At 42.0% G+C, this 20,655-nt stretch overlaps 1 protein-coding gene across 9 annotated transcripts in view; it reads right to left on the reverse strand.

The window, feature by feature from the left end:
• The window catches only part of ptprt (protein tyrosine phosphatase receptor type T), a 313,327-nt gene that overhangs the window by 199,424 nt on the left and 93,248 nt on the right, over positions 1-20,655 (reverse strand). For all 9 annotated transcript variants that reach the window (XM_084929068.1, XM_084929066.1, XM_084929067.1 and 6 more), the window contains exon 8: positions 15,471-15,764. In XM_084929068.1, coding sequence (XP_084785194.1) covers positions 15,471-15,764 — 294 coding nt within the window. The remainder of the gene's footprint in view (positions 1-15,470; positions 15,765-20,655) is intronic.

Here is a 20,655-nt window from a genome sequence, read left to right on the forward strand (position 1 = left end):
CACTCAAGGAAGCAGGATTTCAACTTAGTGCATTAAAACAGTAACACCAGTGACAAAGAGACTATGCTGAAAGGGTGACAAGACATCAGAGGAAATTCAAAAGAGGAATTCACAAGAAAGTATAAGGCACTAAGGCACTCTGTGGGTGGTTGTCGGCCTCAGCGCATGAATGAGGGAACGTCAGATTGCAGAGAGCCAACGCACATGTGCGCTGACCTTAAATGACAGGAGGGGAGAACTGACAAGGACATGACAGGCATTCAGAGATTAAGTAATAAAGAAATAAGCCATTATGGAAACCTAAAGGGCCTGAAAAAAACACAGACGAACAGGGAATTTTACATAAAGTAGGATGATAAGAAAAGGAAAAACTACAAAAGCGAAGAGATCCAGAGAACGAGGCCCTGGTCTGAGTTGGTTAAATGGTTAACTTCTTCCCTGAGATAACAACATAGTCATGCCTCAAGCGATACTGACATTGAATATTGACAATCTTCATGAAATATAACAAACAGAAATGTGCTTCTGTGTTCACTTCTATTTTTAATAGCCTCATCTTTATATTATATTATATTATGTCTAAAAGTAGCAGGAGGCAAATTATGATTTACTTCCTACTGAGCAAGCACTGTAAGAAAGAACTGGCTCATTTGTACAATACTTAATAAAAAAGGAGGCTTCCATCTGTGCTGCAACACAGGAAACCCTTCATTTGACTGAAGCCACTGCCAGTGGAACAGTCACTTTGTACTACCATGCTTACTATTTCTCATAGCATGGTGGAGACAAGTTCCTTGACATATGAAAGGCTCCTTCATATCAAGTAGCACTGTGATGAAAAAATCATGTTCTGGTTCAAGTTAGTCTTGTTTTATCGTTTTGTCAGAGAGCATTTACGAGGTCTGGAATAGGCCAAATAAAGACAGAGCAATGAGAATAAAGACAAGGGGAAAACCGGTTTCATTAAAATGGCAGTTACATTTTTAAAACTTGGAATATATGTCGACTGTCTGCTTTCAAAAGCACCTGCCGTCCACTGTAAATACATTCAACTGCATCAAACTCTAAAATCAACATGTCAGTATTATTGTGATAAGTTTATATGGCAACAGAGACTTTATAGAGCACTTAAACACACTTTGCATTTTGCCTTGGAAAACCAGTCTAATAAATTAGTCTTCAATGTGGTATCAGAATAGCACAGATTTCTAAACAGCAAAACTAAATTGTTTCACTGCAGCAGTTTCAGAAATCAAATATTAAAGTTCAAATGCCAGTGTCATACTAATTTTCTACATAAGCACATTTTAAAAATGTTACCTACAAACTCATTTACACTTGGTAATGAGGCATTGTGGCTTACAAAGTGTTAAAGCACACGGGATGGATGTGTTTGTTAAAAATAATTTTTTAGCAATAAACAGCCTTGTATTCATCAATATAATTTTAATGATACAGCTATACACTGACACAGTGGCAAATACACCACTTTACACATAGTAATACTTGTAGAACATCTCTTTTTCTAAAGATCTTATTGTTTATTAAAATACACTTGTGTGATACCATCATATTAACAACTAAGGGAAATGCTAGAACGTTGAGTGGTTGAGAAATAATAATATTATTATTATAAATCAAGGACTTAGTTAAATTAATTCAAATGGTTAGCTCCATTGCCTCAGAGAAGGAAGGTCCTACGAACCAACCTCCACCATCTGACCAGGAGTTTGGATGTTCTGCCCGTAGGTGTGAATGTGAATGGTTGTCTGTCTCATTGTGTTAGCCCTAAATGCTGGTTCTCACCATGTAAGAGCTGCAAAAGGCTCAAGCGCCCCAAGAACCTGAATTGGCTGGCTGGCTGCATACTATACGTGTTGTTTTTGATGGCTTTAGAAGTAAAATTAAAGGGGAAGCCATGGATAAATTGCCAATAAAAAGGATGTACCGTAATTGTCAGGCTATAAGCCGCTACTTTTTGCACAAGCTTTGAACCCTGCGGCTTTTAGTCAGGTGCGGCTTTTCTATGGATTGTCCATGATTTTTGTGATATCGTAAGAGGATTTGTTTTGTTTGTTGTACGGCACTACGTTGCCTGGCGGAAGGGCATGTGATCAGACACACAGTATCGGGGTTCAAGAGTGGTATGTTGGTCACATGTCCGTCCGCCAGGCAACGTAGTGCCGTACGAAGTAGCGCGAAAAACAAATTTCAAAGTGGCGCTACGCGTTCAGCGGGAGGCGTGGATGACGAGCGCCGATAAACTTGCGAAAAGCAAGTTATGCTCAACTCCACCAGTGGATTCTGACAGCGTGGAAAAGTGTGAAAACATCCATGATCACCAACGGATTTCGAAGGGCTGGACTGCTGCATGATGGAGAGGAGGACACCGCCACGGCCCTTCAGAGGGTGTTCGACTCTGACAACGAGGATTTCTTTGGTTTTGAAAGTGACAACGAAGGAAAGAAGCTGAGAGTGGATGACGAAGCCATCCTGAGCCTGTTCGTATCCGACACTGGAGAAGAGGACTTTGGTGGTTTTAGTGCGCAGGAAGAAGAGAAAGATGGTGGTGAATGACTGACTTTTCTTCTTGTTAAAGCCGTGTCACTGCACCTGAGCCTAAAAGGTAGTCCGAATCTATTTTTCTGGTGTGCTGTAGGTTATTGTTATGTACTACATTTGTTACTCATTTATGAAGCACAGTACATCTTTCGTACTTGTAATTACCGCTACTTGTACATATACCTAAAAAGTTATGCAAATATGTACCCATAACTTGTTTTTCAAAATATTAATAAAAGGGGTGTGTCTCCAAACAGCCATCTCTTTCCTGACAATTCCCTTTGTGCATATTCTCTTACATATGATAAGTCAACATTGAAACACCTGCGGCTTTTAGTCAGGTGCGGCTAATGTATGTACAAAACAGGATTTTCCCCTGATTTTAGCTTGTGCGGCTAATATTCAGGTGCGCTTTGTAGTCCGGAAAATACGGTAATTGTCTTAATTAGAAGCAAAACAAGTCAGGGATGACACACAGAACTAAACATTGGAGGTGAGAGTTAACGCTACAGAAAAACTATAAGCCACATCTTCAACATCACTGTGGCTTTTCTGAATAATAATACATAAGAGTATTATCTGTCATTAGAGGAACACTGCTAAAAAGTTTAAAATATACGCTTTTATAGCTGTATTGCAGAGGCTGATTTGGCAACATCTGAATGCTTTGGGTAATAAGAGAAGAAAGACTGGGCTCAGCAAATGGGGGTGGAAGCATAAAGTGCTCAATTTGTAGGTGAGAGGAGACTAGCTGAAAGTTCCATGCAGATGTCCAGTGATTTGGCAGCCACTAGGAACCTTCTGATGACATCCACTCCTGACTGAGGGCTACAGCTCATCAACCGGTAGCTGAAAAGAGCAGCGTACATTTGTGACATTCCATTTCCTTTTCAGCACAATGTGCTTATTTCACAAAAAATATGGATGCAGGCTTTGATTCAATACCAGTGCACCTGCAAAAATCTGAGCTCTGAACTGTTTCATTCTGGTAATGTTTGATGTAAAACGGATGCACTCCCTTAACTGCATCTATACTGCTTGGCTCAGCAAAACGATAGAGCAGTGGTGTCAGCCAAATCAGTATATACCCAGCAGGTGAATTAAAAATCCATTTTTATGGAGTAACACATTAGCCAACACTCACATTACCATCCTTCACATAAAGATCTACTTTATAAGAAACGGCCAAGAGAGGGAAAGGAAAGAAGATGCTCAGATGCAGTATATAACCTCAGATGAATTGAGTCTTTATAGAGTGCTGCATATTAGCCAACATTCACATTAGCACCTGCCTTCTATAAAGAAGAGACGCGGAAAGGAAATTGTATGGGAGTAAAAGGCAAAGAAAATATACTTGGGGAAGATTTAAAGACCGTAGGTGAATAAAAAGTCTTTATTGGGTAACAAATTAGCCAACACTTACATTATCGCCGCACATAAAAAATATTAATTTATAAGTAAGGGATTACAGGAGGATACACTTACACTTTGAAGAGGTAATGTTTAAGTTAAAAGCTGATATTTATAGAGACAAGGATCACAGCCAATATTCACATTTTATGCTTGGGAACTTTGAATTTCAAGCAAGAGTAGAGGCAAGAAGACAGAGGATCAGGGAAGGATAAAGGAGAGGAAAAAGGACAGAGATACAAAGATGAACGACGAGTAAGGGGAAGAGAAAATGTCAGGAGTGTGTTTGTGTGTGTTGACAGGCTCTCTGCAGCTAAGCAGTGTCACTGACTTAAGTAAGAAAGATCAACAGGGATGAAATGAAATGATAGAGGCTCATTTTGAAATCAGATCAAGAGCACAAAACTATGAAGGTCATGCACACTTATAGAGAGCATTGCAGGAGTGAGGAAACATCTCTTTTTCTGAGTTTGGTTTATTGAAAAAGGTATATATTTATAAAAAAAAACTTATTCAAATGGAAAAAGTTGAGGAACCATTTGAAAGCCCTGAAATGTATAAAGAATGATGATAAGGAAGATGGGGGAATAGGACCAAGAAAAAAAGAGGAAAGAGAGGAGAAGTTGTAGAGGAGAGTGCACAGTGAAATCAATCATGATCAAGGCCATGTCCTCACTGAACCCAGCCGGTTCTCCTTCCCAGGGTATCAAATGCTGCAGTTTTGTCAAAGTCACTAGCATGTCAGACACAGTGCTCTTTGCTGTTGGTGCCATGATGCACAAGTTCAAGCAATACTAGTTGGACAAAGGAAATGCTTTTACTGGAAAGAGCCATAAGTGTGCATAAAAAAGAGCTACGTCTTTGTATTTGGTCTACTTTTTTGTAACACGCTCATTAGTTTTACTTTCACTTGCTGTTCACTTTTAATTAGTTATGGTTTCACATGCTTTCTGTTTTCATTTTCACTTGCTGTTTTATTGGGTTTAGACCCTGAAACTATGAAGACTGGTGAAATGAAGCTAAAGGGTACCCATCGGGCTAAAATGTGATGCCAGTTGGTCCAAATTATATGTATGTATATATATTTGTGTGCGCGTGTGTGTGTTTGCCTTGTCATTTTTTTCTGAATTATTTAAGGTTTCTGGTCTGACAGTCTTTTGTTTTCCACTGACATCGCCTATATATGGCTTAACTTAACAGGCATAACCTGTCAGATTGTCAGTTAATAGTGAGTCACTTTACTGAGTCATGTTTGGGTAGTTTTTGCAGGAACTTCGACATAATTTTATGAGTCTATGACAGTTTTTCAAGTTGCCCTCCAGTTTTTTCTCCATTCTGCTCCTTTTCCTACTTGCTTATGTGAGAAATATTGGTAGTTAGTATTTTCATTGTTAGCAGTTTTCTTTATCTGCACTGGTATAACTGTTATGGAATAGTCCATCTGTGTAGCAACATCTGTGCAATAAATAGCTTCACCCTATTTGATTCTAATAATTCCCATTTGGTATTTTACTGAAAACTGAAACAGAATAACATTATCTACTGCACTTATGGAGTGATCAGTTGCTTCAGGGATCAAATCTTTTTGTTTTTAACTATCCCGGCTTTTAAAGGGGAAGAGGCAAGATACACAACAAACAGGTCACCAAGCAATCCCAGGGCTATAATGTTCATAGAATCACAACACACTCTCCAAACATCCTTAAACAACTCATCTCCTATAGCACCTCTTTTTTGTAATCCACATCTACTTCTTAATTAAAAGTTCAACTAAACCCTTTCCTATTGCCCTCTGATTTACCAGTTAAATACCTGGGTTGCGTGGACCAGCACTGTGTCTCCATTTAGAGATGCAGAGGAAGAGTGAGGGGCAAGCTGCAGGTAGAGAGGTTGCACAAATAATACAAAAGTGTAATTACCCATAAGCCATTTGAAACCATGAAGGAAGAATTTTAAAGGTGATGGGAAAATCTAAAATATATAATTTTAATGAAAAGACATGATATTGAAGGTGTGTAATAAATGCCAGGAGAATGACTTTAAAGTGATTATTAGGTCTGCTAGTGAATCCTAATTTGAATGGCTGTAGATGATAACAAGAAGAGAAAGGTGAACACAGGAGGTGTGGCGACAAACACACACGCATTCCAGCAGCCAGCAGGTTCTTGAACATCTGTCCTGCCTGCCTGTTTCAATCCTGTCACGCACAACACACACAAATGAGCACACATGGAGCACCCCATGAATGGTTGTGACAGCTAAACATTGCGCCACTAGCCCAGAAACACATGTTCCTTTCCACTATGCTTTCCACACAAACACAAAAAGAGTGACCACCGGCTCTGTTCCATTTCACTTCACGTCACTGGCTTCTCTTTCCCTTACACTGCATCCTTCTTCTGTCTCTTTCTTCTCCACCACTCCATTTCTTCTGTGCTCCATATTTTTTTTTAATTATCCTTTTTTCTTGTTTTCCTTCTTTAACTCTTTTTTTCTCTCACCCTCTCTTCTCATCCTTTAGCACATTTTCTCGTTTCTGTTGTCCCCCCCCACCCTACTTTGTTGATTTCCCACTGTCTCACTGCAGCTATTTTTATTTCACACGCAACATTTTTCCACCTAATCCTATCTCACTGTCTCCAATTCCTCTTGTGCCTCATCTTATTCCTACGTGAGAAATAGTTATCCCTTTTCACCTCGCAACTGTACACCTGCTGAAAACAAGTGGCTACTTCTAAATGCACTGCAAGTACACACAGACAAACTGTTCTGAGATTTGAGCCTCTGTTCAATCTGAAGTTTTGTCTGAGCAAAATAAAAATTTGAAGACTGTGTATGTGCATGTCTGCGAAAGGGCAGAGAGCTTCAGATGTGCATACCAGGAAGTTTGAGACAGGACAGGTGTGTATGTGTGTGTATGTAGACGATAGGTGGGCTGAGGGTGTCTCTTTGTGGGCACAAGAATAAACACAGTAGAGACCAGGAAATTCAGATACCCTGTGTGATAGGGCTGCCACAAACGATTATTTTGATAGTCGACTAGTCACCGATTATTTTTGTGATTAGTCGACTAATCAGATCATGCATCCATTGGACATAAAACGTACAGCTTATTGCACCAGCAGCATCTGCTCTTATATAACTATCATTAGCTTACAGCTTTAAGTGTGTAAGGTATGTGCTAACTAAAAATAAAGACAAGATGATAGTTTATTAAATTTTCATGAAATTTGCAGAATGTTTTGGTGAAGTTTAATAAACTCCTTGCTATCTAAAATATAACGGGACACCGGAGTATATTCTCGAGCATCTCACACTTCTGATAATCGGTTGTCTGCTTGACGTTTATTCAGCTGTATAAAAGGTATAACTTTAATCTCAGCCAAACCGATTTACTCAGGAACAAATAAAATACTAAAAAAAAGCCAAACAATAACATTTTTAAATTATCTAAGTGACTTATATATGTTTAACCTGAGTAGCGAAAGACGGCGGTGGGTTTGAAAACGATTTGCCGGGAGTCCGGTGTTCTCACGGCCTCTAGTGAGCCTTGCCCCCGGCTAGCTATCGAGCTAATGGGTAACAGACGTTTCCGAAACCGTCGGAGCGCTTTTGAAAATATGTGGTGTCTTGATAAACTGAGCAGATATTTGAGGTTTACACAGTTACATTCTCAGCTGAAAATATGTTAAACGTTTATTTTGTGACCCAGAAAGAATAATAAGAGTAATATTAAAACTAACTAGCTTCCGCCATTGTTGGAAACTGAGCTGGACTGCGCTATGAATTCTGGGACAGAGCTACTTCTTCTTCTTCTGGGTTTAACGGCAGCTGGCATCCTTGTACATGCAGTGCTGCCATCTTCTGTTTCAGTCCGTTATTACACTCTTAAATCCTACTACTTATTCCTGCGTCTTGTGGGATCTTACAAAGCTTCAAACGACGTGTCGACTATTAAATCAGTCGTCGACGATTTTGATAGTCGACGTAATCGTCACTAGTCGACTAATCGTGGCAGCCCTACTGTGTGATGATGTACTCCAAGGCAAAGAAAGAATACAGATCTATTAGAGGTGTAGAGCTGGATTTGTAAAGGATGCTAAAAGGGAAAGAGAAGCAAAATAATCATTTTCTACAGTTCTTATTGTCAACAAAAGTCAATAAAACAAATACTCACTTCAAAGTCCATATATTATATCCCCCTGTGCCACAGAACTTCATTATTGTCCAAATAATTACATCCGCAAGCAACTCTTACTGCTGAGTGATATGTTCCTTCATTATAATAAACAGACAGACCATTACCAAAAATACTCACTGCCTCACAAAATTTGTATTGATCCACAGGAGAAAAAAATAGTAACATGTACTTCTTTTTATGATTAATGTTCCAAAATAACTAGAATGAAATAAGGAACCATAACATAAACTAATGCACTCATTTTTTTTCTTTTCAAAGATATTTCAAAGAGCCAGATAATAGGTGGACTTAAACATTGTAAACATTCACTGCTTTGCCCCCTGGTCCCTCAGGGAGATTTATTTCTCCCATATTTATGTCACGATCGGGCGAATTACACACAGTAATTCGGCGTGCCCGTGTGGCGTGCTGGCTAGACCCAAACGCGGCGAAGGCTAGCGGTGGGTTGGAACAGACATGCAGTTATTCTAGTAACGATCAGTGCACGAAGCGTGGCTCTGGAACTGGCGTTACAGACGGAGAGCGAGCGGAGCCGGGATGAGAAAAAGAATCGAAGGGAAAAACACTCACAGTTGCTGAATCAGGCGAAGACTGACGTCGGCAAAGTTTTGGAGCTCCTGACATGAAGAGAACGATGTCTGAGTGGCGAACAGGTGGGTGGCGTCTCTCTTTTAAACCCGGCCCCGTGATCAGCTGATCACCAGCTGACAGGACGAAGCGGGACGGCACCCAGGAGCGCTCCTCAGGACCGTAGCCAGCCCAGTCCACCAAATACTGGACCCCTCGACCCCGGGGACGGGAGTCCAAGATCCGCCGGACAGTGTAGACAGGACCCCCATCGACGAACCTGGGCGGGGGCGGGGCCGGGGAGGGGGGCGCCAGCGAGGAAGTAACGCGCCGTTTAAGCTGCGAGGCTTTCCAGAACCTGGCGGTGAACTGGGGCCCCCTGTCGGAGACTATGTCCTTGGGGAACCCGTGAAGCTGGACGACATGGTCCAAGAGGAGCTCGGCCGTCCGTTTGGCGGAAGGGAGACCGGCCAGAGCGACCAGGTGCACCGCCTTTGAAAACCGGTCTACAAAGGTGAGGATGGTGTCAAGACCGTCCACGGATGGGAGGCCGGTAACAAAGTCAAGGCCGACATGGGACCAGGGACGTCCCGGCACAGGGAGAGGGCGAAGGTCGCCAGCGGGAGGCTGAGTGGAGGACTTGGCCCGAGCACAGGTGTCACAGGCGTAAACGAATTCACGGACGTCCCGAGTCATGGAGGGCCACCAGAAGGCACGACGGAGGAGTTGGAGGGTCCTGTCAGGCCCCGGGTGACCAGAGAGCGGGGAGGAGTGAGCCCAGAGCAAGGCCTCCTGACGGCACCGGGATGGTACATAGAGCCTCCCAGCAGGGGTGTCAGGCGGAGGTGGTTCAGCGGTCAGGGCATCCCGGATAGAGTCCTCCAAGTGCCACCGAAGGGGGGCAGCGAAGCAATGAGAAGGTAGGATAGGTCCAGGGTCTGACATGAGGCCGTCCTGGGCGAACTGTCTGGAGAGAGCATCTGCCTTAGCGTTCTTGGAACCAGGGTGGTAGGCGAGGTGGAAATTGTAAGGCTCAAAGAATAAGGCCCAACGGGCCTGCCTTGGGTTGAGCTGTTTGGCAGAACGAATATGGATCAGGTTCTGATGATCAGTCCAGATCAGAAAAGGGTCTTTCGCTCCCAGGAGCCAATGCCGCCACTCTTCTAAGGCCCACTTGATGGCCAGGAGTTCTCGGTCTCCGACACCGTACCGTTGCTGCGTGGGAGAAAATTTCCTTGAGAAATAGCAGCATGGGTGAAGTTTTCCATCCGGGCCGTGTTGAGAAAGGACGGCGCCAGCGCCAACATCGGAGGCATCCACCTCCACCACAAAATCTCTGGCAGGATCAGGGTGGAGCAGGACGGGGGCCGTAGTGAACCGGTGGATAAGGTCTCGGAATGCCTGTTTTGCACCTGGGGAGAGGCAGAAGGGCTTAGGCAGGTTAGCTGGTTTGGTGAGGGATGTCAGTGGGGCAACAACGGTGCTGAAATTACGGATAAAGCGCCGATAGAAATTGGCAAAGCCCAGGAAGCTCTGTAGCTGCTTAAGGCTGGAGGGCTGAGGCCACTGGGTCACGGCTTGGACCTTTTGCGGGTCCATGGTCAGGCCATCGGAGGAGATGGTGAAGCCTAGGAAGGTGGTGGACCGCTGATGGAAAGCACACTTCTCCAGTTTGCAGAACAGCTGGTACTCGAGCAGCCTGCTCAGCACGGCCCTCACATGGCGAATATGGTCCACTTCGGTGCGGGAGTAGATCAAGATGTCGTCTAGATAAGCAAACACCCACCGGCCTAGTATATCCCGCAAGACATCGTTGATCAGATGTTGGAAGACAGCAGGGCTGTTGCAGAGGCCGAAGGGCATCACCAGGTACTCCCAGTGCCCGTTAGGGGTGATGAAGGCCGTCTTCCATTCGTCCCCTTCCCTAATGCGCACCAAATTGTAGGCGCTGCGTAGGTCTAGTTTGGTGAAGATGCAGGCCTGGGAGAGGGAATCGAGTGCGGTGGATAGCAGAGGAAGAGGATGGCGGTTCTTGACAGTGACTTTATTCAAGCCCCGATAATCTATACAGGGGCGGAGCCCGCCATCTTTCTTCTTGACAAAGAAGAATCCAGCAGCAGCAGGAGAGGTAGAAGGGCGAATAAAGCCCTGTTGGAGAGCCTCAGCAACGTACTCCTCCATGGCCTTATTCTCTGCGGGTGACAGAGAGGGACCGCTCCCGGGAGGAGCTCGATGGCCATGTCGTAGGAGCGATGAGGAGGTAGAGTAGAGGCTCGCCTCTTACTGAAGACCTCAGATAGGTCGTGGTAAGCCGGAGGGATCTTATCCAGATCAATGGGCTCCGGGGGTGAGGCCTCTTCTGACTTTGAGTTCTTTTTGGTCCGAGAGAGAAGGCAGCGGCATGGACACTGGGGACCCCAATCCAGGATCTGGCAGGAAGACCAGGAGATGTGGGGGTCATGTTGACGGAACCAGGGGTATCCAAGGATGAGAGGAGAGGAAGTGGCCGAGACTACTAGAAACCGGATCTCCTCCTGATGATCCCCAATAGACATGCGAACCGGCTGGGTCTGGAACTGGATCGGGTAGGGTTGGAGGGGTCGCCCATCTACTGAGGTCACCGGGAGAAATCGATCAACGGAAGTTAACGGAATGCGAAGTCGAGAGGCTAGTTTTTGGTCGATGAAGTTCTCAGCGGCTCCGGTGTCCAGGAGGGCTTCAGATGAGAACTGTTGGTGTTTCAGGTGAAATATTACTGGTAACAGAAAACGAGAGGGGTCAGAGGAGTGGGAAGGGCCAGGTGGGACTCCCCCGCAGTCTACCTGGCGTCGTCGTTTCCCGGACGTAGCGGGCACTGGGGACGACGGTGTCGAGCTGATCCACAGTAGGCGCAGAGACCCTCACGCCAGCGTTTCTCTCTCTCTCCTCTTTGGAGAGTCTACCCAGCTGCATGGGCTCCTCGCTGGATGTACTTCTTGGGCTAGCAGCGGCTCCGTCAGAGGGGGGAGGAGGCTGCGAAGACGTGGCCCTCTGAGGCTGGAAGGGTTTGAAGGCCCGAGGGGTGTGGCGAGGCCGCGACATCACTCGTTGGTCGATCTTCAGGGCGAGGTCCACGGCCTCATCCAGAGTTTTTGGGGCCTCACGGCCGGTCATCTCATCTCGGATGTAATCAGCCAGTCCCTCCAGAAAAATGAAGCGTAGAGAAGGATCTCCCCACTTTAGCTTAGCGGCCAGGGTACGGAATTGGGAGGCAAAGTGACAGACGGGTCGACTGCCCTGGCGTAAATGAAGCAGCTGTGACTCCACTTCCACTTCACTGCTCGGGGAAACAAACGTCTTTTTTAATTCCTCCACAAACAGGGCATAGTCATTGCAAGCTACAGATTTATTGTTGTAGAGAGCCGCGGCCCATTCCTGAGCCTGGCCAGACAAGAGAGAGGTTAACATTGCAACTTTTGCACGGGCGGTGGCGTATTTAGTGGGCTGACATTCAAACAGCATGTCTAAAGTGGCGAGCAAACCATCAGGCCGGCCATCAACTCCGTTCCACTTATCTGGTAGTCCGATCCGGGGCTCCGCGCTCACCGGCGCTGGCTGACGTTGCAGCGAGGTGACGGAAGTGGAAAGTTGGAGGACAGTTTCGGTGAGAGACTCCATTTTTGTGCTCATCCGATCTACCACACCGCGAAGATATAGTACTTCGGCTTTCAGCCGTTCGAATTCCGCTGGGTCTATATGCGGCTCAGACATCCTGTCACGATCGGGCGAATTACACACAGTAATTCGGCGTGCCCGTGTGGCGTGCTGGCTAGACCCAAACACGGCGAAGGCTAGCGGTGGGTTGGAACAGACATGCAGTTATTCTAGTAACGATCAGTGCACGAAGCGTGGCTTCAGAACTGGCGTTACAGACGGAGAGCGAGCGGAGCCGGGATGAGAAAAAGAATCGAAGGGAAAAACACTCACAGTTGCTGAATCAGGCGGAGACTGACGTCGGCAAAGTTTCGGAGCTCCTGACATGAAGAGAACGATGTCTGAGTGGCGAACAGGTGGGTGGCGTCTCTCTTTTAAACCCGGCCCCGTGATCAGCTGATCACCAGCTGACAATTTAGAGCAGCTATGTGAACTAATTTTATAGCCATGTGACATAAGAATCTATAAACAGCTAGAAAAAAAGAACAAAACAGGGTGTATCACAAAGAATCATCCAAATTCAAAAAGCCATAGTTTTTTGTTTTTTTTAAGTAATAGACATAGAAGCTTGTGGTAAATTTTAAAATATCTTCTGAAAATAAAATTTTACACAAAACTTGTGTCCTCCTCCATACGATAGTCAAATTTGTCCCATACTATTGGGAGCATGTCTGGAGCCACTGCAGCCGTTGTTATGCCACTACTTCAACCATGTGAAACTCACTTTAAAATTAGAAGATTCATTTTAGTGTATTTCATTGCAAATTATGCTGTTTCTAATTGTTCTTCCACTAGATGAGTAAATTACAGTCTGGCTGTGTAAAAACGTGCATAAAAATTGTCTGTTGTGCATTTTCTAACTGGTATAGGTAGGGAATTTTATTTATTACAACATCCTAAAGCAAAAGAAAGAGTTAACATTTTTACTAGTAATTGTGCAAACTGGCATCTGCTGTATATATCAATTTGTAAAAGCACTCTTCAAATTGTAATTTAATATTAGCAAAGTCATCTCACTGCATCATCACTGAGTATTGTAGCTGTGGATTCACAAACCTGAAAAAATCTGGATGCTACGTTGAATAAGCATTTTCTCTGTAGATAGAAGGATAGAAGGTAAGGTCTATGCCTCGTTTAAAAACTTGGTTAGGCTCATATTCCACAAGCTAGTAAGCTATTTAGCTAGCAGGTTTGCACAATGAGTTCTTTATGAGAAAACATTTATGCGTAGGGCCCATAAGACCCCAACGCCTCACCAGCTACTTGTGTTTCAATATGGGAGACAGAAAGTAAGAGTGAGAGATTGAAAGTGAGAGATAGATAAAGCAAGGAAGCAGGGAGAGAGAACAAAACAGAGACTGTAGTGTTAACACATAATTTTCACCTGCTGATTACCGCAGAGTTAAGAAAAAAAGAAAAAAAATGGGGTGGACCGAAGACCACAAATGCACAAACACAAACACATTGTGGTAGACACACAAGCATGTACACAACACAGACATACTCACACACACACAAACACAGAAAGATATGCACACAGTAGAGTTCACACGTTCTCACTCACACATAACACAGCAACCGCAAATACACAAAATTCCCATTCCAATTAAATTTAAGCATCTGCCAAGTTAATGCTCCAAAGTTTTGACAGAACTTGTAGCATAAACAACGAATGCCCCAAGGCACACACACTAGCTATGTACATTCCATCAAAAAAAAGTAGAAGCGTTATTAAAGCATTTTCTCTTTCTCTCTCTCTCTCCCCTCTTTGAATGCAAGGTTAGATCCAGATCAAACCCACTGTCTTTACAGAATAACACCTTCATCTTTTTGATCTCCTCTCACTCTTCATCATCATTTTGTCTTGTTCTCTCTAATTCTCATAAAATGAAGCCCTTGAGAAAAACAACTGAGACAGAATGGCAGAAGGAAGAAGGACATGGCAGAGAAGAAAGAGGGAGGCGTGAATAAAAGGGGAAAGTGTCAAAAACAAAAGAAGTAAACATTAAAGGACAGAAGGGAAGAAGAGTTCAAAAAACACCATAAAGTAAAACCCAAGTGATGAAAAATGAGAAAGGGTGAAAAAACTCTAAAATGGGAGAAAGGAAGACAAGAAGGAAATGAAGTCAGGACAAAAGAGTGGAAAACATTGCAGAGAAAAGGAAATGAAAAGGACAGAAAAAAGTTAGAAGTGGGAAAATGAATTTAAGAACGAAAGAGAGTGGGAAGCAAGAATAGCGTCAGAAAATCAGAAGACTAAAGTAGTACAGTGAAAGCAAAAAAAAGGTCAAAAGGCCAATATAGAACAAAGACGATTAGTTGCATGGCAAAATGCAAACACAGAGAAGTCCATAGAGAATGCTGGAATGGAGAATGATGGCTTCCTACTTGTTAAGTAAGAACACACTTAACACATACACACAGACACACACCTACACACACATAAGAGGCCATCAGAGATCTGATGGGCTGTCATTTTATCAAATGAACTGCCACTTATTGCGTCCTTACACCCCCGCTGGGATACTCATTATTGGCCATGATTGCCCCCACCTAACCTCTCCTACCTTCTTCCCTGCAAACTATGCACTCCAACATTTCTTCATCTCTGGGGCTTCTTCTTAACATGTCAATTATCATCAGCTTTGATTTGCGTTCTCTTCCCAAGAAGACGTAAAAGGAAACACTTTTTTTCCTCATTTTTTCCTTCTTTATTATCTTTCTCATCAGCCTTTTTTACCTCTCTGGCTCCAAGTCATGCTGTCACCATATTCAGACCATAGTAAATCATTCTTATTATATTAGTGCTACCCAAGGATTCTACTTAATGAATGAGCTGAGTATATCAGTGGATCACAGTACAGTTGTCCAACAGAAATAAGACAAAACAGAATCAAGCAACTGCAAAGAGAGATTTCTAAATGAAATCTAAATTTTTAAAAATAATTGAGAAATAGGTAAAAAGGCAACATAAATGGGAAAATAATTAAACAAATAATTAAAGCAATAACAAAGAAAAAAACAAGTGCTTACTTACCCGCACATTTGGTCCTGGTTACCAGTGGTGGACCTGGGGGTCCTGTTCCTCCCTCTCCAGGTCTGGAAAGCAGGACCTTGATCTCATATTCTACATCTGGGTCCAGATGCCACAGTTTATATGTAGGGGAGTCAACCACATGGGTCTCTACCCAGTTCCCTGAAGTGGTCCGGTACTCCACTTCCTTCAGGATTATTGGCCCATCACCAATGATGCTGTTGGCATTGGGTTTGATCCAAAGGTAAGTAGCACCAACAGAAAGAAGCTCAGGAGGTGCAATGGGAGTGGGTGGAGCTGTGAAATAAAGACAAAAATGTTTATTTAAGTGTAAAATCTTTCTCTTTTTTAAATAAAATAATCAATAAATATTCTTCTGAATACATCAATAAAAGGTTTTGTAACCTAAAAAATTACACAGTCCCTGATAAGTCAAACAGGAAAAAAATACATCACTTTCTTTTCACTTTAACTATATCTGCAGCTGGCCTTATCATTGATAATGCAGAATTACAGGATTTACTGCTGCCAAAAACTGGAAAAAAAAAAAAGAAAAAGTTCCAGTATTTAGTACTAAAAAAACTTAATGTCTCCAATCTTCTCTTTGGGTTTGAGGTGTAATTTTCATAAATAACAATCTAAGACTTATCTTTTCATTATATAGGCAAGTACTTTTTTCACACTTCAGTAGCAACTACAGAGTATTTGGTCCATCCATCCATCCATCCATCCATCCATCCATTATCTGAGACTCAACTTCTCACATCCTTTCACAGACACATGTTGTAGCTTTAAGTGTACAAATCCATCAACTTTTAATGTAATATTTAAGAATTACTCTGCTGCTAACGTGCATTTTACTTTTTGCAGTGAAAATAGATACCATTAAAGCTAAAGGAGACATTTGAGATGTCAAATTCTTTACCTGTAGCATTAATCCATCACTTTGTTGACACACTGCTGACAGCTACTTTGAAATAATGGCATCTGTCAAGCCTAAAAGCATGAAGTTTTATTGCTCTTTCCTTTTTTTTTCTTCTTGTCCAAACCAAGTTCACATTTTATAGGTAATATCCTTTCAAAATGAAAGTAACCTCTGAAACGACACAGACAAGAAAGGTTCTAACCCATATGAAAAGAAGTGTAACTAAAAGCAGACCATTTGCTATACTTGGAAAATACTATATATAATGGGGAAATTTGACAAATATTTGACAAAACGACTTTCACTAAAAGCATATAAAGTGCTAAAGTGCTGCTAAACACCAATGCCACAAGGGACTTTTCATACTCCCCACTATCACATATGAATGTGTAATACATGGTGAGTATGAGACCACGTAAATGATCTTCTGTTTTCAGGAAGAAGACATTAGGTATATGCAATCTACTGGAAATTTAATTATTTGAGAAAGACAAATTACATAGTAATATTAACTTTCAAAACAAAATGTGAAGGCACAGTAGTGTGACTCAACAACTGGCTCAGTTAAAGAGCAACAGGAGCAGATGGAAACAATGGCATGGAAATTAAATGGAGTATTTTTTACTGGCCCTCAGATAGTGCCGGTGAGAATTCTGTTCATCATTATGAACTATGGTAATTAGTATGGGCAGCTCCCACTTCTTGGAAGACCTCTATATCAGCACCTTGAACAGCGGTCATGACCCACTTTTTAACGGAAGGATATGATGTGCCTGAGCTGCACTAGAAACAAGAGAATGCTGTCCAAGTGTGGATTAACTTCTTGTGTCCTTAAAATGTGAGTCATAATCACACTGTAATATTCTTTTAGGTAAAACAATAAAAATAAAAATCAGTTTCCTGGAGCTTTGTTGTGATACAGAATCTTTGAGGCATCTAAACATGGATCAGCTTGAAAATTGATCAATGATTATTAAGATGGAGGCAATGATGCTCAGAAACACACACGTGCAAATAGAGGACCAACCAATTAAAGGTCTTTTCAAAATGAAGCTTCCTTATGCTACACAGTAATCTTCTGAAAACACTTGCAACTAAAAGAGTCATTTAAAGATTGAAGTTTGTGGTCTCTGAGAATGAAGCTCTTTGCCATGGCAGGTGCTCTGTTATGCTGGGTAAGAATAATGGTCCCTTTACTCCTGCAGTCTAAAAGCAAAAGTCCTGATTTCCCTCTCCAAGTCTTTTACTTTCCTCAAGGCTGCATTAGAATATGCATGGTGGCTCCGGGGCCGATGAATCAACTGTCAGTTACTGCATACTCATCCATCTCAACTATATGGAGGCTAAGTGTGTGTGTCTGAGTCTGTGTGTGTGTGCATTTGTGAGTGTAGGAGAGAGTGACAGACAATAAGCATCTCTGTGTATGCCTAAGAGAGGTTTAGTGTGCTTTGCATGTATTTGAATGCATGTGCTTCTGTCAAAATATTTCCCTTCTTAGCAAACAGAAAGTTTGATTCTTGGGATAAAAATAATAATATTTTCCTTCATAAAATAGTGATACAGTGAAATAAAACCAATCATCACTACTGTATTAATCCCAAAAAATACATAAGAGTTTTGTTACAGTCTGATGTCCAATGAACACAGTTTAAATGTCATTTCCCCCACTCAAAACTGGTCTCAATATGAAGGGAAAATGCGCCATTGATGATGTTTCTGCGAACAATAGAGGTCCATTCAAACCATCTTTTGCAAAGTAAGAAATAGTCATCACATTATTGTAATGAAGTAACCAAATGCATGTTTCCTTTTCTCATCCAGTGTCATTTGACTGCCTGAATTTTGGTTACCAAAATGGTCTGAAACAGCCACCCAACATTTTTTCAAGAAAAATACTATCTGTGTCTAAAGCCTGTCTTATTTTTGTCTGATCACAACTATTATCTCTCTGCCCCTTGATGTCAGCATTATAATATATGGTGCAGTGAAAATTGGTTTCTAGGTTAGTTAGTTCAGTACGATAAAAAATGGGCTCCAGAATGAGAAGTCATCAGTCAGTTTAAGCTGCCCTTGCTGGCTAGTTAGTTTTATTTCCTCTTGGCTTTCTTACTAATCTATCAGTTCTGTTTTTAGGATATTGCCTTTTTATCAACAGGTCATGTAAAACAATGATGTGGACAAGCTTTTTCTAGCTAGAAAATGTAGTGAGGAAGTATAGGTAACGTTCAAGGTACTACAGCTGTGTCCAGTTGCAGTAGTCATACAAAACTGGATGTTACTTTTCCCAGAACATTTTTAAGCATAACTCACAGTAGGAAAATGGTCTCATCTACTTGAAAGGCTAGACAAATATTGCGAAAATTTTTGGTTTTTTTTAGTATTGCACTAAATAAGGTAAACATGCCAAATCACTGACAACTACCTCTAAAAGAAGCTTGTCAACCTTTGCTACAAGTGCTTTAACACAGACTTAACTGTTCATTAACATCATTTATATTCAACAACTTCTCCTGATGTTACTCCACTGGAAGAAAGGCAAAATCAATCAATCACTCCCTGCTCCTTCTGTTTTCTCCCACCATCTCTCCATTTCTCCCTCTGCCAGCTCATTTGCAGCAGAGAGTTACAGAGGCCACCCGGTGACATGCAACCTGGTACCCACGATGATATGGAGCGAACACACATTTTCAGAAACTGAGACACAGACGTTTGCTGATAAAAAATTGACTCTAGTACCTCTTGTACATATGCATGCAAATGCACCCACACAAAACAAAGCATGGGCCTGAATGTAAATACAAACAAATACATGACTGTACTTACACATACCGCAACGGGAACTGAATGATAAACCGGAGATACAAACACAATAACTTGTAAGAAGCACACACAAGCATTTCAGTACATGTAGACTATGTATTGCAAGCATATGCGGAGATCTCTAATGAATAAGAAAAACTACAAACATATTCTGATCGCTAATCAACAGCTTTAGCCTTCAAACTTGACTTCAAACAGTGATGTTAATGAACTGTGATAGGAGGGCGAGTGGAGGGCAGAAGAAAGCAGAAAGGTTTTTTGAGAGTAAGGGAGACAGGGAGCATATAGGTAGAACCGCAAACTACGACTGGTGAGAGATTTTATCATATACTTAAATGAAAAGTAACAAAGGGAGAAAGTGAGGAAAGAAACACAATGAAGGGATGTTGCCAAAATGGTGAGAGTGAACAATGCTTAAAAAAAGTAGCAGGACAAATGCTGCACCAGCGAGCTGAAAATCACTCTTGTGCAATCAGTACTCTGAAAAATTTTTTGACATTGAGTTTTTTTTATGATTGGCAGACAGGCCCTTGTTAAAATTGTGTTACAACAGACTTCAAATGTAGCTCTTGTTAGTTAAATGACTTCTCTAAACCTGCACAAATTATATTTGCATATCTGCTTTGCTTTTCACATTCATCGTTTTAGCCTTTTAAAAAACTCCCAAGACATAAAACATTGCATTACAAAGTAAAAAAATGCAGCAGCCAACAATAATTCTGTCATTCATACGGGAAACAGAACGTGTCTAAGGCACTCTGAATGCCTACAAGACTCAAAAATACATAGAGAAACTAACAGCATATTTAACCTGATGGAATCTTTTTCATTATTATTATTATTATTATTTCCTGCAGGTTAAGTTACCAAAAAGTTAATCTTATAACCAAATCTTGATATTTGAAAAATGCAGAAAACTCACTGAAACTGATTTGTAAACAAATAATTGTAATAACATCTTTTCAGGTGTTTTTATGAGTCAGATTCTCTCGTGATGTTGGTGTGTCAGGACACTTCAGCGTGCTACACGTTTCACAAACACCACAAACTGTATACTGAATGGTTAAAAATGCTTTTCATCTACTGAAAGTTAGATACGAATATAAATAAGAGGAGAGAATAGGCCGTTTCCACTGAGCTCTTCCTGCAGAGCCCTGTTATGCCTCTGCAGAAGCCACATACCTACTGTAGTAAAAACAAACAGAAATTGGGATACAGCGGGCAAACAGCGCCGTAACTCTGGGCCCATAAAGACCACTGTGTAAGTATTTATGTCTATGTTTTTGCAGCAGTCGCAGCCCCAAAAGGTTTTATCTTTTGTATTCTGGAGTCTTGTTGTCTGAAGACTCATCGTGCCTCATGTTACTACACCCTGCGGGAACAAAGTATATGGATCTACTTTTTACTACACTGTATTACAATCCCAGCATGGTGTTTAAAGAA

This window comes from Perissodus microlepis, chromosome 5, assembly GCF_051167445.1.
Source record: "Perissodus microlepis isolate ML-2025 ecotype Zambia chromosome 5, ASM5116744v1, whole genome shotgun sequence".
In the NCBI taxonomy this organism is placed as follows: Eukaryota; Metazoa; Chordata; class Actinopteri; order Cichliformes; family Cichlidae; genus Perissodus; species Perissodus microlepis.